This window comes from Protopterus annectens, chromosome 12.part0 (assembly GCF_019279795.1).
Source record: "Protopterus annectens isolate FY-2018-M chromosome 12.part0, PAN1.0, whole genome shotgun sequence".
NCBI classification, from domain to species: Eukaryota; Metazoa; Chordata; order Ceratodontiformes; family Protopteridae; genus Protopterus; species Protopterus annectens.
The window spans coordinates 859174058-859200524 of record NC_056746.1 but is presented as its reverse complement, the minus strand read 5'-3'; the positions used below and the strand labels follow the sequence as shown (position 1 = coordinate 859200524).

General features: G+C 39.3%; 1 protein-coding gene across 1 annotated transcript in view; it reads right to left on the bottom strand.

Moving 5' to 3' along the window:
* The window catches only part of BIRC7 (baculoviral IAP repeat containing 7), a 517300-nt gene that overhangs the window by 140512 nt on the left and 350321 nt on the right, over nucleotides 1-26467 (bottom strand). The window contains exon 7 of the mRNA XM_044088967.1: nucleotides 25031-25240. Coding sequence (XP_043944902.1) covers nucleotides 25041-25240 — 200 coding nt within the window. The 3' untranslated portion in view covers nucleotides 25031-25040. The remainder of the gene's footprint in view (nucleotides 1-25030; nucleotides 25241-26467) is intronic.

Sequence of the window (26467 nt, the reverse complement as noted above, 5' to 3'; positions counted from 1 at the left end):
AGACTTCTCAAAGCATAGGCTACTGGTCTACCCTCTTGAAGAATGATTGCACCTAGACCAAATTTAGAAGCATCACAGGAAAGCATAACTGGTTTATGAATATCATAGTAGCTGAGAATTGGTAGGTTGGGAATTTTCTGTTTCAGTACATCAAATACTCTTTGGTGGTGTTCTGACCATGACCACATTACATCTTTGCTTGATAGCTCCCTGAGCAGTGTTGAAAGTTGGCTTAAATCTGAACTTGCCTAGATAGTTGACCATGCCAAGAAAACATTGTAGGGCTTGGACATTGTTTGGAGATGGCATCTTGAGAATTGCTGTTTGCTTGAAAGTATCTGGTCATAAACCTGAACTGGTAAAAAAGTGACCAACATAAGTAACTTCTCGTAGCCTGAATTTGCACTTCTGAGGATTCAGCTTAAGATTCACCTGATGTGCTCTTTCCACAACTTTCTTGAGGTTTCAATCATGTTCGACTTCACCATTACCTTCTAATAGAATATCATCTACTATAACAGCACAAAGATAGCCTGAAAAAATTAGCTCCATTGCACACTGAAAGACTTCACTGGCAGAATTTATTCTGAATGGCTTTCTCAGAAATCTGTATCTTCCAAATGGTGTACCGAATGTGGTTAACAATGAAGATCTTCAGTCAAGCATAATTTGCCAAAATGAACTCTTTACATCTAAGACAGAAAAAAACAGTGGTGTTTGCCATGAGGGCAGCAACTTCTTTAACTGTGTGCATTGGATGATGAGGTCTTTTTAGTGCTTTGTTCAGATCTCTTGGATCAATACATATTCTGATATCATCTGAGTTTTTCTTATGAGCTACTACCATGGAGGATACCCATTCAGTAGGTTCTTCTACTGGACAAATTACTCCTAGCTGCACCATTTTGTCTAGCTCGGCTTTGACTCTGCTCTGCATATCTAATGGAACTTGCTGTGCTGCTCTGATAACTGGGCTGCCCTCTGGGTCTAACTTCATGGAGTACGCAACTGGTAGTTTGCCTAATTTGTCTGCAAAAATATCAGCATACTCAGAAAAGATAGTTTAGGTAAAATGTGAGCTGTTGTGATTCAGGCTTACATGGTGGACTTCTTTATTAAGTGAAAACAGTCCCAATGTGTCTTTTGACTATGAAAAATCGCAAGTCATAGCTGTTCCCAGCAGAATAATGCGAAAGCACTACTGAGCCTTCAGATTGAATCTCTTCACCTCCATAAGTGACAAGCTTCTCACACTTTGTCAAATCAAGTTGTTCTGCAGCTTTTAGTTTAGCAAATGTTTCTGCTGACATAACATTGCACTTTGAGCCAGTATCTACTTTGAGCTCTACAGGACTGCCATTAATCCAAACAGTGCAAAAGATCTCATTCTTTGCCCACAGATATACTGCATTAACTGTTTTACCAAGCACAGACACACCATCAACATAAAAAGTAGGGTCGCAGCTTTCTAAATGATCAAATTGCCTCTTGGAATGCCCTCTTTTAATGAAAGGATGTGTCTTATTTGATTTACAAAACCTTTTGAAATGATTCCACTTATTGCAAGAATGACACTGCTGACCAAAAGCTAAGCACTTTTCTCTTTTGGGTTGGTGATTTCCACCACAATTACAACAGTTGACTATGAAGCTAGATGGGGGTACATGCTTTGACTTTGCTGACTCACCCTTATGCTTCATTGAGCATGTCAGCTTCACACAGCATGCTCTAGGATTTGTTGGAAAGACCCTGGGTTTCACAAGGACTGTTACAGGACCTGCAGTAGCTACCATGTGCTTGGTCTATTACTTTTAACCATATGCTGCATACTAGCAACATGAGCTTTGTCACTGTGTCTTCTACAACTGTTCTCATTTGTAAGCATACTTGTGTGATTTTCTGTAAGCTTGTATATCTGACAAATCTCAATGGCCTTATTCAAAATTAAATCACTGTCTCGAAGCAAAATCTTTCTCACTGTGTCATTATGAATACCACACACAAGCCTGTCTTTTATCAACTCATCTCTCAGATCACCAAATCTGTACCTTTTAACCTTGTTTTTCAAGTCAGTTATATATGCTGCAAAAGTTTCACCAGGCTTTTGTCCCCTGTATAAAATAAGTGCCTTTCCATTGTAATATTCGTTTGGGGGTTATACCCACAAATTATAGTAAAATACAATGCAAAATGGCCCTTTTAATTATGTATGAACATTCACACACACCAGGTACTTGTAATAATATTCAAATGCACAATAAGCTCTTTGAAATACTGTACTTCTGTGAAATATGCCTTGAAATAACTGTACTTTCAGAAATATTCTTTGAACTAACTTTACTTTGCAAAATAACTGCACTGTAATACTGCACACACTTGCAAACACTTTGCACACTTTGGATATTTTGAATAGCTTTAGTTAATATGAAAAGTAGCACATAATGAAAAAATATGGTCATGTTCCTTTTTTGCACACATTATGCGATTTGGATATTGTTTCAAACATTTTTGTAATTATTTCAAATATTTTTATCAATATGTCGCAGTTTCAGACATTTCATTTAAGAAAAAAAGTTGTTTTGAGCATTTTGAGTGCTTTGTTTTATATTTGTAAGGAAAGAAATCATTTAAACAAGTTTTAGTACCTTGAATTTGTTTCTGACCTCTTTTGAGAGTTTTTCAGCTGTAGGGAAGAACCACTCCTGTATATTCCTCCACCTTTAACCGGTTGCCTCATGGCTGTAACTCTAGATCCCATTCTGACACCATGTCACTCTTCTTATGTGCATTATGATGACATTGAGGCTTGGGTGGTAAGTAGTTTATTGTATACAAATACAGCAGGATGGATGGCAGAAACATTAAACTTAAATGAACTAACTGACTGACTACATACTTGCATGCTCACACACTGGCTGCTCACTCAAAATGTCATGCTTGCACATGCTCAATACTTACATGTATATGCTGACTCACTGGAAAGCTTACTAAAGTTATATCACACACACTGATCTACAGTACCTCTCTAGACCATATGAAAAGAGACATGACTGAGCTCTCTGAGTATGTGTCTCAGGCACGTATGTCCCTAGCCTTAAGCAGCATTTTACCTTTACCTAGGATGATGCCTCAATACAAACAGAAAATGGATGACTTCAATAATTGGCTTAGTTTCTGATGTTATTCTAAGGGGATACAGTATCTGTCAGCATGGATGACATGATCGACAGACCTTGATGCTTTGCTAGAGATGGTCATCTGTCACCCCTGGGATTTCGGTTACTAGCTAAGGTTCTTGCTACTCCCATAGTGCCTTTTCTTAGACAGTGTCTCAAGGAAAAAATTCCCAACATAAAATTCCATCTAAAAACAACCTTATGGTTATGCTGCTCAAAGCTAGGAGTCTTAACACAAAACTGCACTCACTGGAAGCTGCAGACATTTGTGCAGTCACGGAGACCTGGTTCAAGGCTGTGGAGAGCACCCCAGCCTTACCAGGTTACACCTCCTTCCACAGGTTCAGACAGAAAACTGAAGGTGTGAAAACTAAAGGAGGTGGTGTATCAACATTCATTAAAGGTAAATCCAGATTGGTTAAACAGTATGATTCCCTGGAGATACTTCAGTGCAGTAACTGCTAGTAGGACACTCATTCAAGTCATTGCCATCTACAGGATCCACTCCATGAATCAGAACACCCACTCTGACTATCTGGATCTACTTGAGTCTATCAAGATACATCCAGACAACATGGTTTTGGGTGACTTTAACTACCCATCCATTGAATGAGTAAATTACTCATGCTCAAACTCACTTGCTCAAAGGTTCCTCGACTTTGTTAACTCCAGTGCCCTGGACCAGCTGGTTGACACCCCTACAAGGGGGTGCCAACATCATGGATCTGGTGCTTACCAATATGGGGGAACCACTGTAGCACCCCCACTGTGAGGTCTTCCCTGGTAAGATCTGACAACAAATCAGTCTCATTTGAAGCAACTATCACACCTGACCTCCCCCAAAGCAGCAAATAAAATAAAAAAACATCTCGAAAGCAGATTAAAACCTCTTACTTGATAGTATAAATATATTCACTGCACCTTCTCCCTCAGATGGAACTGGCAGCTGTGCCTAGTTCTACACAATGCTTTATACAAACACCTGTATGACTGCATTGACTCGGCTGTACCTGATAGGACCAAAACAAGCTCCTCAAGGAAGAGGAAACCTGCCTGGTGGACAATTGCCATTAACAGGCTTTACAATAAGAGAAAGAAATTGCTGTCTAAGAGTAAGATGGAGCAAGCCCTAAACTAGAAACACTCTCTCCTCAGCTTAAACAAGCAAATAAGTCTTCTTGTGAAGTCCTCCAAAGCAAACTGTGAATCCAAATTAGCTTCCTCAACTATGGACAACCATAAGACATTCTTTATTTACACCTGTAAGCTAAAATGAAAGGCCTAGATTTGTGCTGAACTGGTAGTTAATGATACCAGATATACTGAGCCTGTGGACATAGCTAATCTGTTGGCTGACAGGTATTGTGAAAACTTCACTTCTCTGACACCACACATACCCCATGACATTTCTACCACCTGCCCCCTACCTTGTATCTCTAAAGAGCAGGTCATAAACGCCCTCTCTAAGGCCAAAAACACTGCATCTATGGGACTGATAACATCTCAGGCTGTGTCCTACATGGGTTCCAACAAGTATTAGCAGCGTCACTGGGTACCCTTTTCAATCATGGTCTAAGCACCGGTTTCATCCCGGTTGAATGGAAAATGGCTACCATTATTTCCTTGCACAAAGGTGGTATTTCCACTCTTCCCAGGAACTACAGACCTATTAGCCTGACTATCCTTACCTGCAAGGCCATAGAATGAATCATCATGGACCTTATCAACAAAGCTATAGGTAATCTCCAAACACTTGACCCTACTCAGTTTGGATTTGTCAAAGGGAGATCATGCCTGTTAAACCATTTGGTCTTCTTTGAGACAGTCACCAAGTCCCTGGATGAGGGGAAATATGCTCATACAGCCTACCTAGACTTAGCCAAGGTGTTTGACACTATCCCCCACTCAGATGTCATTGACAAACTCACCCAAGTAGATATCGACCCTTATATCATTAAACGGGTCACTAACTGGCTAACTGATAGAACCATACAGTCAAAATAGGGAAAACCACCTCCAACAGCAGACCTGTAACCAGTGGTGTTCCACAGGGATCAGTCCTGGCACATCTACTGTTTGGAATCTATTTCTCCAAAGTTCAAACAAAAACTAAAGGTCTGTGCCTGACAAACTTTGCTGATGACTGCAAACTGGGAGCGATCATAGAATCTCCAAATGATGTCAACATCCTACAAGAGGGTCTTACACAAACAAATGATTGGTGCCAAAGTCATGGCCTTCAACTCAATGCAAAAAAATGTATTATCCCTTTCGGTAAGAGTGATGTTCCTGCTAACTACCACATCAATAGCAAAACCTTAAGTACACACTCAGTGGTGAGAGACTTGGGCACACGGGTTGACAGGAACCTTACCTTTGACCACCATGTCTCCACAGTGGTAAGAAGGGCATTCTATACTGCTCATCTCATAAGTAAGGGCATTGCCTCCAGAAAAAAAAAAGTTAGAACCTTCCTGTACTCTTCCCTCATCAGGCCAAAAATTGAGTATAATGCCCCTTTTGGTATGTATGTTTCCAAGAACCTGCAGCAATTGGAGAGACCACAAAGGTTTGTCACAAGGAAAATTCAAGGTCTTCAGCATCTGTCCTATGTGGATCATCTGAAATCACTGTCACTTTATTCTGTTTCATACAGACTACTCAGAGGTGATCTCTGCCTTGCATACAAGGCAATCGCTGACCCTGCTTTACTGGAAATGCTATATATCCCTAAGTCAAATGGTGTACAGGTTATTCACACTAAAGACCTTAACTTGGTATGTGACATTAATAGAACCTGCTGGAAGGACAGATTTGTCTCCCAGAGGTTACCACACCTTTGGAACAGACTCCCACTTCATGTTAAGCAGAGCACCTCATTGGCCCTCTTCAAACGCAATCTGGACAATTGGATGGGTAACTGTATATTCACCCCAGGGTTTTCACCGGTGTCCCTCTTGGACAGGAGCAATAGGTGCTGATCATGGAAATAAGGGTAGAACTTGGCTAGGCTTACAAGAACCCTAGGGCCATTAGCTTAGTAACTTCCTATGATCCTATAAGATGCACTGGGATTCATTCTCAAATGGCATATAATGAAGTATTTATGTGAGGGGTCCAGGAATTCAAAAGACAAATATGTAATGCATTTGCTAACATCCTGGGACAGCATAATGGACACAAGTGCCCTTTTTCAGGAGCAGCCCAGGAATACTGTCTGAACTTGGCTGAGTCACACAGAAGACAAATGAAGGCAGAGAAAATCATCTACACTAAGTGCTAGACAAAATGTTGTAGCCCAAACAGTGCATTCAACATTTTTGTGCCTGCAAAAAACAAGCTGAACTACAAATGTATTCATAGTTAAAATATTAATACTCGAATCAAAGACTTCATGCTGTCCAATTTATTTGCTGCTAAATAATAAACACATTGTCATCATTAAGGTAACCATGGATTACATCCAAAGAACATGGCTTATATCAATTTTCTTCCTTTACATCATGACTACTCTTGTTTATAGATAGTTATTAGGCTTGCAGTCCATAGGACCATTGAGGAGCCTAGCCCAAATTTCCAGTTGACTCAAAGCACTGTGTAGCTGAAGAAGGACAGACAATAATTAGGAGGCAAACCAGAGATGTTCTGCAAAAATGGAGACTGATATCAGCGGACTAGTCTAAATTACATAAAAGTCTTGCATCAAGTATTTTGTGAAGCACACAAACAGTGAAACTCTAATGACTGTCATCTTGAATTATTTACCAAAAGAAAAAAGTTAATAAGGGGTCTGGTAGCTAGATTATAGTTATTACCTTCTGTACTTAAGGCACAGGGTTTGACTCTGAGGAGGCAACCTAAGTGGGGCATTTTATAGTCTCTCTAGTCACACACACACACACACACACACACACACACACACACACACACACACACACACACACACACACACACACACACACACAGTTCAGATTCTCACAGCAAGATCCCATTTGGTTCAATCTAACATCAGCTACAGAACAGGTGGATGCTAGCAAATTCGCCTTCAGAAGAAAAAGACTGATAATAAATGTTCACATTCCCAAGTGCTGCTGCAAAAACAACTGTTCATTCAGGATGTTGTCAAAAAGAAATTCACCTGACTTGCAAAAATAAAACTCACCAACTTTCAACAATCCATTTGGCTCCACCTTGAATCTCAATAATGCTGCAAAAAATAACTATTCAATAAGAGTGTGCTTAATCCTGAAGTGCCAGTTCCTGAAGTCTCTTATTTTGTTATGGATGCCAGTTCCAGGCTCTCTTTTGTTGGTTGCCTATGCTTTGAGCCAATGAGTCTGGAACTGGTACACAAAGCAGGAAATTGTCTTCCTTAAAGCATTTGATAAACTTTTTTTTAAATAATATGTATGGTTGGACCCCCCCCCCTCTAAGCCAACACCAGGCCCTAGGCAACTGCCTAAGTCACCTTGTGCTGGATGTGGCCTGATATATACTTGTTTTTACTTCTTGAACAGAGTGAATTAACTTCAAAAAGAGCTAAAAACATTTGACCATATAATACAATTTTCAGCTTATCAAATAGTGAAAATATGTGATCTACAGCCTACATAATTTTTTTGTCTCTAGGCATTGTGACACAGAAGGGAAAAGCTCTGACTGTGTCCTTGATGACTCATACTCATTTAGCAGCTCAGACAATCCAGATGACTTCAGATCGATTAGCAGCTTGGGAGCCAGAAGCTAGGGTTAGAGAGGCACTATCTCTTTTGGACATACCCACTAAAGGGGAGGGATATCGTGCCTCCTGACTAGTAGACCTGTCCCACAGGGTAGTGCACAGGGATGTTGCCTGAAGGTCACTGGTCGAGGGTCCCCCCAGCTGGTGATGGTAGCCCTTGTGGGTTATATGTACAGGAGCATGTATGCTCTTGTAGAGAAGCATGGATGACTCTTGTACAGTTGCCACCCATCCCTCTGTGAGCAGAACACTCACGGTTTACTAACTTGTCTCTCATTGCTTGCATTAACTATGAGCAGGAAGGCAAATGTTCCAGTTTTCTAGTGTTACCATTAAATAAATGTTAAATCAGCAAGCCAGGAGATTTCCCACTCTAAGTTAATTAATGAGGGCATGATTTATTTTCATGTCTGCACCAATAGTGTTACTACTTGTTCTGAAGCTGAATACTAAACCAGCTCAGCAGCCTGCTTTCACTCTTTCTTCATTGTATAACTATCATTCTCACAGCTTTCACACACTATTAGTTTATCACCTGTTTTTCATTATGTCTGGCAGCCAAATACATGATAGCGATTGACAGGACCTCACTGGTGGTGATGAGGCTGCGAGCACAGCACCATCAGTCTATTAGCTGTTAATGTTGGCTGTATAATAAACTGAATGCTGTTTCTGACTGGAAACATTACCAAAGCTCGGAGACAAAGCCAAAGAAATAATGGGGGAAACAGATTCTAAAATCAGGGACAATTTTTATGTACTAATCTAATTCACATAACAATGTAATATAATATTTTATTTTTCTCATATCAACATGCAGTTTCTAAACAATGAGAAATATGAAACTGTAATTTCTAGACTGGCATTACTGGCTAACTCGTAATCCTCAGTGCTCACTGATTTGCCAGAAAATCAAAAATTTTAAAAGGGACATGGCAAAAATATTAGGCAAAATCAGGGACATTTGAGAGATATCAAGGCTGCTTGCTGTCACTTTTATATTAAAGGAAGGATGATACCAGCACAGCAGCTCTGCTGCATGTGCTCAGGAAGGCATGGGTACTAGATTGGGGAACTAAGGATTTAACTTTTTTTTTTTCTTCTGACCAGATCACCTCACCTGCACTGCTGATGAGATGGCTGCTGTGGAGAAACGTCTTTGGATGATCACTACTACTACCAAAACTGCAACACCAACAGCCATGCCACATCTGAGGGCACTGATAAATCCCTACTAATGCCAAGAAAAGACTGTAACAAACAGCCATGCCACATTTGAGGCCACTGATAAATCGCTATTACTGCTAAGAGAAGACTGCAACACCAACAGCCATGTAACATCTGAGGCCACTGATAAATCAGTACTTCTGCCAAGAGAAGACTGCAACACCAACAGCCATACTGCTTCTGAAGCCACTGAACAAAAAGGAGGACTTAGAGGCTTACATAGTTATTTTCAATTAGCCAGGAGGGATGGGACCCAGCTGACTGGGGATCCCCTCTGAGCCTTCGTGGAACTGAAAGGAGCAGACCACAAGAACTATGAAAAAGTAATGAAATGCTTACTTGATCAAGATAGGCCACAATGAAGAGTCAATCATGAAAGTTTCATGAAATAACTTTTTTCAAAAACAGAATGGTAAAGTCTGAAATGAAACATAAAACTATGCATTCTTTTCTCTTGGCACAGATTGGCAGAATAGTAAAGAAGCAATAAACAAGATATTGGTCATTAACAGATTCAAACAGTCTTTGTAAGCTTTAATTAAAAGGTCGGTGTACCAGTCATAGACAAAAGATTCTGAAAGTGTTGTTACTCTGTTAGAAAGAATCTTACATCAGGAAAGTTTATATAAAAGTCAGTTGTCTAGACTGCTTGCTGACAGCATCCCTTGCAGAAATGAGGGATGATGAGCATAGAAATCCAAATGCACCCCCCTCCCCAACTCTGCAAGCCAGATATCTGTGGGGATTGGTAGGGCTTAAAGAAAAAAAAAACTTGATCCACCCCTAATGGATGTCTAAATGATGCCTCCTGCCAGTCTGCCCCCACCCCATCACTAGGAACAAATGGGTCAACTGAACGGAAAAGAGCTGATGGTCATCAGACAGCAAGAACAAAAACTGGGAATAAAATAAATAAATAAATTAAACAAATGACTAAGAGGCATGTAAATGACTTACAACCTATCATATGGGATAAGACCTCTGCCTAGAATGATTGAAACTGCATTCTGTTACTGTGCAACTACCAAATTAAATAAATGGTACTTACGTATTATTGCAACCAGATTTGTAACGCTGTCTAACTCCTAATGTTTTCTTGAAAGGAGTGAATGTTTGAGTAAGGTGGTGTCTGTTGACTCCTACTGATAGGTTTTGCCAGTTAAACATGAGCAGGAAGAAGAAACGGAAGCCGGACTCTGGCAGCCAACTGCGACAGGGACAAAAATATTTCTCCATGCATGCATTTCTTTTTAAAGACAGCGCATAGAACCATGAGCTCTATTACACTGACCACAGATTCAGAGCGACTGTGATCCTCTATGTGTTTTAAACAGGATCTGGAAAGTCAAGCTCCTTCTTAAGGCTTTTTGTGAAAGTGTATAAAATGTACGGTACTTTCCTAATAGTATCTTTGACATCAGTTTAACACCAATGTGGCTTTTCCGTTTTTCTGTTTGGCAGACCAAGCAGCTCAGTCTTCAGATTATTAGCCTCCAGTCTGCAGTCCTGCTTTCTGCTGCTGTAAAGCACTCTGAATGGTAGGTTAACATCAGTCTTACACACCGCGATTATCCCGTCAAGGAGGATTTCAGTGTTGTTTTCTGTTTCAGAGTGAAAGTGATGAGATGCTGTGGAAAACTGAAGTTAACTTACCATTCCGATTTGTCATTTACAACAGCAGAAAGCAGGAGTGCAGACTTGAGACTAATATCTGAAGACTGAGCTGCTCGCTGAATTCACAGCTTTAAGTCTTTAAAGCACGCTACCCGCAAAGTCTAAAATTTGAACCCTTAATCATCTTACAAACCCACCACCAATATCCTAGAATACTTTTTAACAGTTCACCCTTCCTGATTACACTTATTTGTCGTAGTTTTACTAAAAGAGAAGAAAGTATACCATGTCGTAAAATCTGGTTGCGATAATACGTAAGTACCAAATAAATGTGCTACAGTAACATATGGAAAATGACTGCAGGGGCTGTTAGATTCTGCTAGAATGGTTATCTTTATAAAGAAGCAATATAGTTGTAAGCAAAAGTCTGTCAATAAAAGCCTGTGGAAGTAGTTTGCATGCATGAGGATAAGCCACCTCAATTAGCACAGGAGGATAAATCCCTGACTGTGGTCCAGATGAACAAAGTTTGGCTAGTGGCCAGGCACCTGTTGGAGTTGGTGTGAGGTGGGAGAGGAATGATAAAGCTTATGGCTCCTTGTCTCTGTGTAAGAAGAGAAGTGTATGTACTCATGAGAATGCACTTCATGGTAGAATCTCTGGTGAAGAAGAATCACGCAAAGATGTTTGCCTACATGGCAGGAGGGCCAATTGATGATGTTGTACAGAGGTGTGTCATGCATTTCAAAAGGCCTATTGTATTCCAGTCCCAGACAGCAGGAGCATAAAAACAGAAAAAAATGCATCTGTGGTAACAAGTGATACCCTATTTCCCAGGAAGAGTTGCAAACTGAGTTTGGGAAGGTATCGCACCATGTAGGTTTACTGCAATGTCTAACTTAAGATACAGTAATGGGAAAGGAATTCCCTCACTTGAAAAAGCTGTGGAAGCAGTGGGAATGGAGAAGTGATTTTGTTACACTGTGCTCCCAATTTAAAGGGATGGACCCTCAGGATAAACAGCCCATAGTCCTAACCTTTCAGTTCATTGGCATAGGGGACAGGGAACTAAAAACAGTTGCTGACATTAACAAACGTGGATACAGTAAAGGCCTGGGAATAGTACTAGACATCTCTAAGGGAGCAAGGATATGGTTGAGCATACAGGAAGAAAAACATCTGACAGCCCTTCCAGAACCTAAAGAATGCTACAGCTTGGGACTGGAACTAGACTGAGAATAGAGGACCTTGGGAGAAAGGCAAAAATGCAAGCAACACTGTGAGAAATGAGACATGCACTGAGTGATCTTTGAGCTCGAGAGACCATCAGCTAAGAGCCCTAGTGAATACAAACCTTGGGGGGGGGTGGAAATAGCAGGGAAGAAGTAGCAACAAGAACCAGGGAATTAAATATTCAGCAAAAAGATAGTGATGCTAGACATCAAATCTCAGAAAAAAAATGAGACCTCAAAGGAAGAGGGGAAAAATTAAAGGCCCCATTGAGTATTGGTGTGAACTACTTTAACCAGGGGAATAGTGAAACACCGAAACCCATGTGCCTATACTATTAGGAGAAAATATGGAAGCTTCTACCTCACAAAGTATAGTTGTGTAAAATCTTACCATAACAGTAGATGTCCTTCCCTTCACTGTTGTAGTACTCATTACATTAGGGATTCCCTGCATAGGGCAGCCTGATATCCAGACAGTATACCAAAGCCATAGCTTCAGTTACAAGCCATCTCTTCTCTAATGCATCCTTTACTTCTTAAACAAAGACATTTTCCACCCAATGCAGTTTTCATTCACAGACATACCATTCTTCCATTCTTTCAAATGCAAGCCCAGCAAAAAAGTCTGCTAACATTAAATCTTTGTAGTATTTGTAATAAATGTACACATCTACATGCTTGGATATCACTCTATTTCCCAGACATCCTAGCCATCACTGAAACATGGATTAAATCCAATATGAAACATACAGAAATACTACCTACTACCTACCTACAGGCTATAACATTATGAGGACTGCCCGACCCCACATAAATGGAGGAGGAATTGCCCTACTGTACCCCAACTCTTATAACCTCTCCTCAATTGCAACTTCATCTTCAAATTTCACTCAGCCAAATTACTCATAATACTTTTAAAGCTAAACTCTAAAAAACAGTATTTATTATTATAATGAACACCCGCCTTGGAAACAACATAGCCATACTCAAAGAATTTCTCTTCTCAGTATCTAATACTATTACTTATGAAAACATAATTCTGGGAGATATCAATACTGGCTGGCAAAATGTAACCTCTGACAGCCCTCGTCCTCCATAATAATCATAACACCTACTAGACACAACAAAAGCAATAAGGGCGCAATTCTTGTTTGGATTTTAGTATATCAGTGGAACATATCCTAACTCCCCAGGTGACCATCTCCCTGAATACACACACACACACAAGTTACTGCTCATCACCCCAGTACCCACCAACTTAAACTAACTAGGAATATCACAAAATTTAACACACTTATTCAGCAGTATCCTAAGATCCTTCAACTGGTCTGTATTAAACTCTCCCATTAGATGATGCAGTTAAAACTTTTAATACCTTAAGCACCCTAAATAAACTTGCCTCTCTATGCATAAAAATAGGAAAAGTAAAACACTCCCCTTGGCTATTCTCCCTTACCAAAAACATTATGCATACCAGAGACGAGGCTTGGAGGGAGTGGCTAAATCAAAAAAAAAAAACTTTCAGTGATACAGAGGCCTCTGTAATCAAGCTAAAAAACAAATATACAAAGAAACAATACTATGACCAAGTACAACTTGGTCATAAAAAATGGTGCTCTATTCACACATTACTCAATCCTGGTTCAAAAAAAAAAAGATTTGTATCCCTCTCAAACCTGGTCTGCCCTCAAAATTGCAACTACATTTAATAAATACTTTATAGAGAGCACTGCTGCCTTCAACAGCACATGACCCTCCCCTACACAAACCCGTAACATATTATAAACTGCCCCTTACACTACCACATTGACCTCTGAAAAATATGAAGCCAAACAATCCTTAGCCACAAATGCCAACACGTTTACCTTAAAACCTGTAAGAATATCTACTGTAAAAAACTACTACTTAAAATTAAACCTTGTGCCACAGCTGCTGACAACCTCCCACCTGAATAGCTATCTTAATCAATAAATCCATACAGAAATCTTATGTCCCACTGCACAAGGGAGGAAACTCCACAGAATTCTGTAACTTTCATGCCACTGTAATTCTTCCCCTGTCTCAAAAATCCTAGAAAAATGTATCGACATTCATCTTCTTCACTATCACCTCTCAGAACAGCTCTTAACCAGTACTCAGTATGGATTCCACCCTGGCCACAGTACAACTACTACACTGTTATCCTTTTTAGATAACAAACAAAAAAAGGATCTCTGAGAAACTTCTGTCTTCAATAGAAACAGAGGAGGCTAACTTCACGGCACCCATGCAAAAGGAGAATAGTTGCGTGACTGACAAATCATATACCAATGCACTGTACGAACATGTACACAAATGCATGGATCTCACCATACCCAATAGAACCAAAATGCTCTCCTCCAAAAAAAGGAAGCCAATCTGGTGGTCCCCTGCCATAAACAAACTCTATAACAGAATGAGGAAAGTTATGTGGAATAAGGTGAATTCCCAAAACTCCCTTATCATCCTCAACAAAAAGTTGAGATCCCTCATCAAATCCTTTAAAGCTAGCTATGAAAACAGACTTGCAGCAGATAGTAAAGACAACCACAAGGCCTTCTATAGTTATGTAAAGAATCTTCACGGCAATACCCAAATTTACTCTGAACTACTGCACAATGGTACCTCCTATACCGAGCCAACAGATATTGCCAATATACTGGCAGACAGATTCAGTGCCAACTTTACCCCTTTCTCCCCCCCAAAGGGCCAATCATAATACCAGTAGATTGCCAGGCATCCAGTATTACTGCTGCACAGGTTAAAACAGCACTGTCCAAGACCAAGAATACAGCTTCTGTGGGACCTGACAATATCCCTGGCTGTGTTCTACATGAACTACAGAATGAACTGGCACCTCACCTGTGTGCCCTGTTCAATCACAGCCTTACCTCAGGCTTTGTCGCTACTGAATGGCGCACTGCTACAGTCATCCCTCTCCACAAAGGAGGAGTGACTACAGACCCTGGGAACTATTGCCCCACTAGCCTGACAAATCTGATATGCAAAGCTATGGAATGCATCATCATGGACCTAATAAACAAGGATATAGGGAATCTCCAAACTCTGGATCCCACACAGTTTGGTTTTGTGAAGGGTAGATCATGCCTGCTCAACTTGGTTGACTTCTTTGAGTCAGTCACCAGAACTGTGATGAAGGCAAGGTGGTTCATACAGCCTACCTTGATCTGGCCAAGGCCTTTGATACCATTCCCCACTCAGGAATCATAGAAAAACTCACTAAGCTAGGCATCAACCCCTATATCACTAGGTGGGTTGCAAACTGGCTTACAGGTAGAACCCACAATGTGAAAGTAGCTGACTCCAAGTCAGGCTGCCGACCAGTCACGAGTGGAGTCCCACAGGGATCGGTCCTGGGTCCTCTCCTGTTTGGTATCTACTTCTCAGAAGTCCAGGCCAACACGGAGGCACTCTGGCTGACAATGTTCACAGACGATTGCAAGTTGGGAGCCATTATTAACTCCCCAAGTGATGTTGACATCCTACAGAAAGGCCTCACTGAGACCAACGGGTGGTGTCAGAACCATAGCCTTAAGCTCAATGCCAAAAAATGTGTCATCATCCCCTTTTGGAAAAAACGAGTTCCCATGAATTACCACATCAATGGTAGTCCACTGAACACAGAAGGCATTATAAGAGATTTGGGAACACAGGCTGACAGCAACCTCTCTTTTGGCCACCACATTTTCACTGTGAACAGAATGTCCTTCTATGTGGCACATCTCATTACTAAGGGTTTTGCATCCAGGAAGAAAGAGGTCATTGACTTCCTCATTAGGCCAATCATTGAGTACAATGCCCCATTTGACATGTACCTCACTAGACACCTGCAACAACTGGAGAGGCTGCAAAAGTACCACACAAAGAGGATCCTAGACTTTTAATACTTGTCCTATATGGACAGACTCAAAAAACTCCAACTATTCTCTGTCTCATATCGCCTACTTAGAGGTGATCTCTGCTTGACTTACAAAGCCATGTCTGACCCAGCTCTGTTAGAAATGCTACATCTAAAGAAATCCCAATCCCTCTGCACCACATGCTCCAGAAACATCAACCTCATTACCACAATCAACAGAACGTGCTGGAGGGACAGGTTCATAACCGAGAGACTGCCCATGCTATGCAACAGACTTCCCATACATGTCAAACAGAGCACCTCACTGGCCCTCTTTAAGAGGAATCTTGATGAGTGGATGGGAAATAGAAAATTCACCCCGGGATCACTCCAGTGGCTCTACTCAACAGAGGCACTGGGAACTAAGGTCGGGTGGGACGATGCCAGGGTAATCCTACGGGCTAGGCTTGTAAAGGCTCCAGGGCCATTAGCCTAGTACACATCTATGAACCTATGAACCTATTTCTGAGTCTGTCTAAAGCCTTTTATACCATCTCACAGAGCAAACTGTTTCAACAACTGCTCCACCTCAGCCTATCCCCTCTTTCACTTCAGTTTAATAGCTACCTATCTGACAGACAGCAGACTGTTAGATGGCAACATACTTTCTTTCCTTACCTCCTCTGTTAACACTGGTGTACCCCAAGGCTCATTTCTTGGTCCACTTCTCTTTAACATTATAATTAATGATCTTTGCTGATGATAACTCACACTAATATGTACATCTGATACACTGGTGCATCATCTTGGAATCCCAAAACAAGGGTCTATATTAGAACATCGAAGTTTCACAACTTCAAATGTTCTAATATTGACTGCTATTCAGCGAATACTGAAAACATCGAACATGCAGAACAGCGATTTTTTTTCCTAGGGAAAAAATTTGCTGTTCCTAAACACATACACACAACACAAGCACACCAAACAAACAGCAATCCACACACATACACCTAAAATCTTACATCTAACCCTACACTAAACTTTACATACACCACTATCTATCCACTTACCTTAACCCAAACCCTAACCCTAAGGTCCGTCACTAATGCACACACACCTCACCTGTGCCCTAACCCTAACTCACCTACCCCACCCTAACCCTCACGTCCACACAATCGCACACTTACCTGACCCACGCCCTAACCCTAACTCACCTAACCCACGCCCAGTTGCACACTTACCTGAACCCGACACGTAACTTTCCACCACAGTGCTGAAAATAGCGAAGAGACAGAAACGGACAACTAAATTCTTTCCCTAGGAAAAAATTTGGTTTTCTGTTGTGAAACTTCAATGTTCTAATATAGACCCCCAAAACAAGCCTTCACCTCTCTTGAAAACTAGCTTCACAGTGCCCAATATTACTCACCCCCCCAAAAAAAACCTACACCTATTCCTCCCTAAACCACATCTGAAGGACAAATCCAGCTTCAAAATCTTCTCATTTAATACAGAGTTAGAAATTGTATCCCACACAAAACTGCCTGGTATGACAATTTATGACAACCTCAGATTTGAACTCCACATTCAAAATAATAAAAAAAGATTTCACAAACCACGATACTCGGACACCAATTAATCCACAAGAAATCCGATAGACCACTGAGCTCCTCTGTACAAAAAGATTTTATTCAGATAAAATGCTTGTTTAAAAACGCTTTTCGTCTGACAGAATCATTGGACTTAGAAAAACGTTTGATACCATTCAAATCACGTTTAAATAACCTCCGTCATGTCACCTGATTAACAAATGAAACATTTTAAAGTTACAAATACTTAAAATTATTTAAACTATTAATATAAAACTTAATATTTTAAAACCAAACATACTGTGTTAGCAGCAACCAGTTAGATCATGCAAGCATAATAATTAGTTCTGATAAAAATGAATGTAATGATAATAAATAACATATACAAATTAATTGTGAATGATAAATCAGAAAAACAATATAAAAACAATAAAAATATTATTATTAATAATAATGAAAAATCACCCATTCCTCCATTTCTAAAACTAGTAATAGGCTAAATTCTCATATTTGCATGATAATTAAAAAAAATATATATACATATATATATATATATATATATATATATATATATATATATATATATGGTTCTAGTTTACATAACCGACAGCTGCTGTCACCGACAACGAATGTGCAAGCGCCAGAAGATCGACAATCCGGAAGACCGACGCTACAGATCAAAACACCGACGCCGAGGATAGTGACTTGGAAAAAGGCTGTGTAAGTATGCGGTGGTGACGGACGTTAGGGTGCGAGTAAGGTAAGTGTGGATATTGACGGTCTGTGGGGATAAGGGTGGGTTTAGTGATTTAGGGTCAGTGCGCGGGTTAGGTAAATGTGCGGTAGTGATAGTGTTTGGGTTAGGGGCGGGTTAAGTGAGTTAGGGTTAGGGGTTAGGTAAATGTGCGGTAGTGATAGTGTTTGGGTTAGGGGCGGGTTAAGTGAGTTAGGGTTAGGGCCTGTGTTAGGTAAATGTGCAGTAGTAGTATTTTTTGGGTTAGGGGCGGGTTAAGTGAGTTAGGGTTAGGGCGCGGGTTAGCTGAGTGTGCGATAGTGACGGACCTTAGGGTAAGGGTTTGGGTTAGGGTTGTAGATAGTTGTGTATGTGAGGTTTAGTGTGAGTTTGTGAGGATTTTGGTGTGCTTGTGTTGTGTGTGTGGTTTTTGGACAGGGGATGTGTTTTGTTAGTTGATTGTTGTTATTGTGGTGTGTGCAGCGTATGAGGTTTCGTGTTTGTGGACCGTCGGTTATTTGTTTGTCGGGCATGTGAGGTTTCGTGTTTATGGTTTGTCGATTATGTGGTGTCGATGTTTGCGTTGTCGGTGTTTTGCAGTGTCGGTTATGTAAACTAGATCCATATATATATATTTATGATTGTAGTTAGTCTATGCACTTCATCTTTCCAAACTTTTTAATTTCAATAAGCACATTATTGAACATTTTTAGTTTAATCCCGGGTCCATATAGGCATTTAATCTAATTTGCCACATTAATTCTATTTTTTCCAATATTAAATTAGATGGACCACCTCTGGTATCTTGATAAACCTGATCTATCACTTTAAATTTGAATCTGTGATTGGGATATATTAAAACATGCCTTGCTAAAGCATTTTCTTCCTTGTGTTGGGTTATGCTTCTAAGATGCTCATAAACCCTGTCCCTCAGCCTATATAAAAAGAGGGACAGGCTTGGCATTTTGCCACATACACCACCCCTTTAGAGTTACAGTTAAATCTATTTCTACAATTTAATCTGAAACCATTTATATCTGTCGTGATTCCCACTTCCATTGCAAAACAGTATGGACAATTCCCACAATGCATCCTGCCCAAATTCCTCATCTTTGGATTAATTTGTTTCTGCAATAAATTCCTAAAACTTAATCCTTTTCTCCATACTATTTTGGGCACCATTCCCACTTTTGAGATTAACATAGTGTCATCTTTCAATAGAACACTGTTTTTTAGTAGTATTTCTCTGATCTTCTTATAATCTAAAGAAAAGGCAAGAATACATGCCAAATTGAATACTGGTGGCTCACATTGCTGTGTAGGTTCCATATGATTGATATTAGTTTCTTGTTCCTCGAGATTAATAGTCCTATCTGCATAGTTCATTGCAAATTATCATGCAAATATGAGAATTTAGCCTATTACTAGTTTTAGAAATAGAGGAATGGGTGATTTTTCATTATTATTAATAATAATCTTTTTATTGTTTTTATATTGTTTTTCTGATTTATCATTCACGATTAATTTGTATATGTTATTTGGTGGTGCTGCGGTAGCGTTGTTGCCTCACAGTTAGACGTTGCACGTTCGATTCTCAGTTAGAGCGTCTTCTGTGTGTCAACATGCGTGAATGGGCATTCCTTCGTTGAAGGTTGTGCGTTAGGCCCAGCAAGCCAGCACGTAAAAATCTACTGCCAATCATTAGCGGACCGGAGTTCTGCTGTGGCGACTCCTAACCAGGAAAAGCCGAAAGACAGTTTATCAGAACTAATTATTATGCTTGCATGATCTAACTGGTTGCTGCTAACACAATATATTTGGTTTTAAAATATTAAGTTTTATATTAATAGTTTAAATAATTTTAAGTATTTGTAACTTTAAAATGTTTCATTTGTTAATCAGGTGACATGGAGGTTATTTAAACGTGATTTGAATGGTATCAAACGTTTTTCTTTTGTCTGAAGAAGTTCAATGATTCTGTCGGACGAAAAGTGTTTTTAAACAAGCGTTTTATCTGAATAAAGTCTTTTTGTACAGAGGAACTCAGTGGTCTAGCAGATTTCTTGTGGAATAAAAAAAGATTCACCAGTAACTTGTCATGCTTTGTATACATAAAAATGTTCTTAATAACTCTACTAAAACCACACTAGCAACCACTTACCTCCTTCCTTCACTCTTATATGTTGTCCCTATCCTTACCATCCTGTAGGTACCTATTAAAACTAAACAACATTGTTAAATTTGCTGCCAATAAACTCTCTACATATCACTGCAAGGCCCTTAAATGTTTGAACTGGCTTGAACTACCCCAAAACCTGGACTTCCTACAACTAGCTACTGCCCACATCATCATTTAGAAACCCCATGCCTGTCCTGCACTAAGCTCTATTCTTCTTATCACCCAAACAGGCCCCTTTGTTCTAATGAAAAACAACTTCTCACCAGCTATAAACCTCAAACAAACAATGGGAAACAGCCTTTACTACTACTCTGTTACCAAAAAAAAAATTATTTTATTACACAGGCTATTAGAACTGTAACTTACCATCCTCCCTTCCAGCATCTTTTGAAAGACCACCTATCAGACTCATGGCTGTGCTCATGTTATACTCCCAGTTGAACATTAATCTCATCTACTTTTCTCAACAGATAGGGGCTGTAAAAATTCTCTGTCCATCACAACTTTGTCATTACCTGGCTATTCTACCCTCTCTACCATTTTACATAACCTCTTCCTATCTAATATATCGTAATCTCTCTCCCCTTTTATAATTACAATTAAACTAAACACATGACATTTACTTATTACTACTGTGAATTGCCAAAAGGACATTTTTCAGCACTGTATATAGCATTTTACTTTGTTTTTTCTCTCTGTTCTCTTTGTAATGTAGTTTTGTTATATCTCTTAACATATTGCTGATTCTTGAAATGTATAATTTTCAACTTTTTTATGTAATGTCTTTGAATTTGTTTCTCTGTTAAATGTTGCTTTTCTCCCCAGGCCTTTGCTGAAAATGGGCTCTTGCGAACCAGTCAGACTTTCCTCATAAACAAATATCAATAAGTAAATAAATAAAGGGACTGTCTCACTAGAAAACAGGAGGAACAGGGAAACGGGATACAGATAAAGACATTATCAATAAGTAAATAAATAAAGGGAATGTCTCACTAGAAAACAGGAGGAACAGGGAAACGGGATAGAGATAAAGACATTATCAATAAGTAAATAAATAAAGGGAATGTCTCACTAGAAAACAGGAGGAACAGGGAAAGGGGATACAAATAAAGACATTAAAGGTGATGTGTGATGGGATTACTTTAAATGAGAAGGAAAAGGCATGTAGGAGGGGATGATATCCAAATTAAGTGAACTTGGGGTGGACATGATGCTCAAATTAAAAGAGATAATTTCAATGTACATTATAAAATGTAATTTTTCATGGAGAGGGCTGTAGATAGATGAAATATGTTGGTAGATTAGGAAACAGAGGCTAAGATATTTGGGACATTTAAAAAGAACTTGGAACATCTGGAGCAAGAGTGGGGAAAAGGGAAAGACCACTTCCTTGGGCTACATGCAACACTTGAGAATAGATAGACATAAAAAGGCAAGCAGGAGACAGTCAATGTATGTTATACTATTCCATATTATTTCCCTCTGCTTTGCCAAACTTCTAAAATACCCAGCAGCACCATTTTATCACATCTTAAATAGATGAACTAGTTATTCTATCCCATGTTGTTCTACACTATTCTGTATGGCCCATTGCAGTATATTTCTTATGGACTGCATCAGTTTACTGAGAACTTATCATTATGAAGCAAAGGAACTCATCTACTTGCTACTCTTCAAAATATTTTCATTTTTAAAGTTTCTAAATAGTTTTTCTGTCCACACTGGTCAAATGTCTAAATAGCTTGTTCTGTCCACAGTGGTCAGACTCCCACTCCTTATCTCCTGTAAGTCTCTCACCGAAAATTTAAAGGACAGTCCCATAATTTTTTGTTTTTGCACACTATATCTGCATCTTTGTCAACAGGTATGCAGCAATACTGGCACATGGTTACCAATGGGGGCGTTTCTACATTAGCAATTCCAATACAAGTCAGCTGCTTATGTGATTTTTCATGCTCCAAACCTCCAGCTCTACTATATAAACCCAGAATGACATTCACACTTGTAATGCCACTGCACTTGGTGGCTGAATGTCTAGATTTATATTTTCACATATGCACAACTTTAAATTATTTTTAACTAGCTCTATTGTCATATATGTAAATTGCCCATAACTCTGGAGTGGGTGGGCAGGATGTCCCATACTTCTCATGTCTATTTTCAAATCAATGAGTAAACAAACAACAACTGACAAAAATGAACAACAGTTTAATTCTCTTTTTCCTTGATCAACAACACTAAACACAAGTACAACACTATGTTTATTACATTAAGATACCTTATCATTCCACCCAGTTCCATGAGCTTGATATTAGGACTTGCAAGAAGCATCACTGTATAATTACATTTAAATTAGACCTTTTGATTAGTAACCAAAACATAAATATGTGAAATGAGTACACATATCTCCCCATTTTAGTCTAAAAAAGCTCCATGTTATTGTCTAAAACAGGAACAGTATCTCAATGAGGTCAACAAAGGCCACCTAAACATAACCAAGGGTTGCTCAAACTACAAAAATATATTCAAACCAAAGTGGGCCAATGGCAAACCATGCTTATTTTCAGGTATGAACTAAGAAACTACAAACAGTTTTACAAGAATACCATTAACTAGTGAATTCAGTAACCTAAAATGTTTTAGCAGTACACTCACAGTCTGTGCAAACATCAGGAAGAGGCCAGCTCTCTGAAGCAGCAGAAGGATAAAGTCCTAACTGTGCCCCAGATGACCGCTGACTAGTAGATCATGTGCTGGAATACTTGGGAGGAGGAGGGTAGGTGTGAGAGTCTGATGTTGGCCTACCAATCCTTGGGGAGGAAGTTGTAGTTCCAGTCAACCAATCTGCACATTCAGGTCACAGCTTGTAAGCAACAATTATGACCATAGATGTTAGTTTGATCTTGCAAACCCAATGATGGTAGTTGAGGGAGGACATAACACACCTTCTGCAGTGATGCAGTTGCTAATGTCATCCACCAGGGGAAGGGTTAGGGCCCCTAAGTAGAAAAGACCTGATGGCTGCCTGAATAATGAACTCTACCATCAGCTCTTGCTTCACAGAGAATAAATGGGCCAGGAATGGTTATCACCCTGTCAGTAAAGAATGGGCACATAAGCTAGTAGATTGTAAGGAGGGCTGATGGTTGGCAGGTAGCCAGGACCACAAAAAACAGGGAAAAAAAGTGAACTCATTACCAGATCCTTTATACACACACGTTCCTATATATACACATACATGTATACATTCTCAATAAACGATTTACAAAAATGTCACTGCAACAGAGTTTGATTTAAGCAAGTAATGCAAAGACTGCATCATAAGATGTTGTAACCCTAGTAGATGGTAAAAGGCATTTGGGCATGGTTGTAGGACAACTCAGCAAGGCATTATTTCTAACAGAACTGTAAACATAATTTCTGAGTACATGCTGCACTCTGGAAGAACATAAATGAGGATAGTTTTTGAGGACATTGCCCTCCCTTACAAACTCATGTGAAGAGCTGCACCTACCTCACACCTACAACTTTATCATATCATCATTAATGAAATCTATACATCTCAAGTGAGAAAAAATGGTCAAATTTCTACAAGCTTTACTGCCTTCAACTCAAAAAGGAAAGTTCATAGAATTATAACTATAGTTACGATTCAATGAACTATTAAGATTACCTGTTCATAAGCAATCAAAATAATGTTTATTTTTCTCAGATTGTAGGTGTGCTGTCTGTGGGTTAGAATTACAATTGTGGAGAACAGGATTCTGAGTTCTAATGTCATATTTACTTAATACTATCACTCAGAAGCATAGCTAGCTCATGTGATGCCCTGTAAAGAAAAAACTCTTCTCCACTCCTATAAATGTAGTACTTTAGCAAGCTGCTTGCCAATATTATTGTAAACAGCTTGCTACAGTTAGAACACATTTAATTCACATAAGTAAGCATAAATGCAAAACTGGCATTCATTTATGAAGTTGCAATGCTACAATATCCTTGCTGTTTCACAAATTAATGCCACACCTACTCCATTGACTCCTGCTGACTGACTCCCTGACAGCTTGTGCCCATGTCACCTATCCCTGTCACCCCACCATAGTTACAGATCTGCTAACATTTCATAAAGAATCTTAGTGGAGTAATGATATACCAGATTTTATTCAATACTTGTGTATATTAATTATTATCTTCAGAAATCTCCCTAAACATCTGAGGCATTATTTTCTTTTTTTATCCCATATATTGTCTTCAGTAGAACTCTTCAGCAATAAGAATGATACCCTCCAGGCACAAGTGTCTCTTTTTAGAAGCAGCTCTGTAGTGCTGTGGCATACTTGGAGTCACAGTTTGCAAGGGAGCTGGAAATTAGAAAGATAATCAGGAAGAAAGCTACAGAATGAAGCTCATTAGCAGCTCACAGCCTTAATCTGCTGGGCTTTACTACCAGACAAATGCACTGCTAGAGCGATAACAATAATGCTCAGTATCTGTCACACTTGCACAGTGTGTGATACCATGAACACAGGAACTTATGTCTCCTTGACATATATGTCTGGCTTCAACCAAGAGATCATACTGCCCCCACATGTAAAGGCTTCAAATTTCATGCATTCCAAGCCAAGGAACAAAACCTAGAATAAAAAAGTACTCCATGTAGCATACCTTCTGTTAATTAAGACATGAATGCGCGAACACTGCCACGAATCACTGCCCTGCAAATTGGGCATCTTCTGAGGCTGGGAGCACAGTCTGAACATACAACAAGGTGGCCGCAAGGGATATAAACAATGGACACTTCCTTATCCATGCAGACCTTGCAGAGACGTTCTTCCTGTAGCTGTCGCAACTGCTCTTCTGCACTTAACCCTGAAACTAGAGAAAGAAAAGGAAGACAAATTAAGAAAGGGTCTGTCACAAAAAGAGAGACTGCCAGCACAGTTATCTAGAATTTTGTAAATAATTATATGCCATTTGTGAATATCAATATGATTTATATAGGATGCTTGTGTTACAACTGTATTAGAACTGTATGTTATGCATACATCAAACTGGTCTGTGCAGACATTTGTTAAAAAGGTTTTTGCAAAGTGCTTTGGAAATGTAACCACAGTGTGCCCTGCTGGAAGAGAATAGAAATGTACATTCACTATTGTAACTGTTTAAATGTATACATTTTAACAGCGTAAACTGGAATACAGGAGGTTAACTTCAGAAAAATAGCCGAATTAAATTACTTTATGGCTACGCAATAAAATATGGTATCTTTCAGTTTTCAATGCAGCTAGACACAGAGTCTGTGCTGAAAAGCTTTCTGTGTTGTCTTCGAAGTGAACTAATTACTAGTTTTGAAATGTGAAGGAATGCAATTGTTTTATGACTTCCAGCATCTGCCAAAGATCTGAGGTTTATGTATTTTCACAGGTAGATGCTAAATACTGCCAATCATTCAGCACTGGGGGGTTTCACCTGGGATAGAGTCAGATGACAAGAAATTATGTCATTCTGCAAGCTATCCCAGCTGTAATATTTGAGATATTAATTTGAGAACTCTCTAAGAGAGACAGGACATTATGTATTCTGTTTTGGACATAACAACTATAAGAACCATTCACCACACATCTGCCTTGCTCTGTAAATAAGTTTCTAGGGTATACTAACTCTTTTTGATATAGTCAGGAATATAGCAAAGCTTAGTTTAAATATTTTTATTTATTTGTGACTGTCCTGCAATGTTGTTCTGAATATTTCCTGTGATTCTGAACTCTGATGCCACTGTGATTATATACTGAATATTTTCTTGTTTTTTTTTTAATTATTTATTGTTAAATGTATTTAAACCTTTCATTGTGGCTGATCTGTCTAGAGATATTAAAGCTTTGAGAGTACTTGCATATTTATTTGGTGACACTGTGTGGGCCACTTCTAATAGCCTTGCTCTTGGTCAAACTACCATTTGTATTAGTAATAATATTAATATTAATATTACACAGTAAGATTGGATACCCTTTGTTAAGGGCCTTAAAATAGCTGATAAGGAGTTGGCTGGTGGCAATGATAGCTACCTTATAATATGGGCAAAAGGGGGTTAGCTAGAAAGCC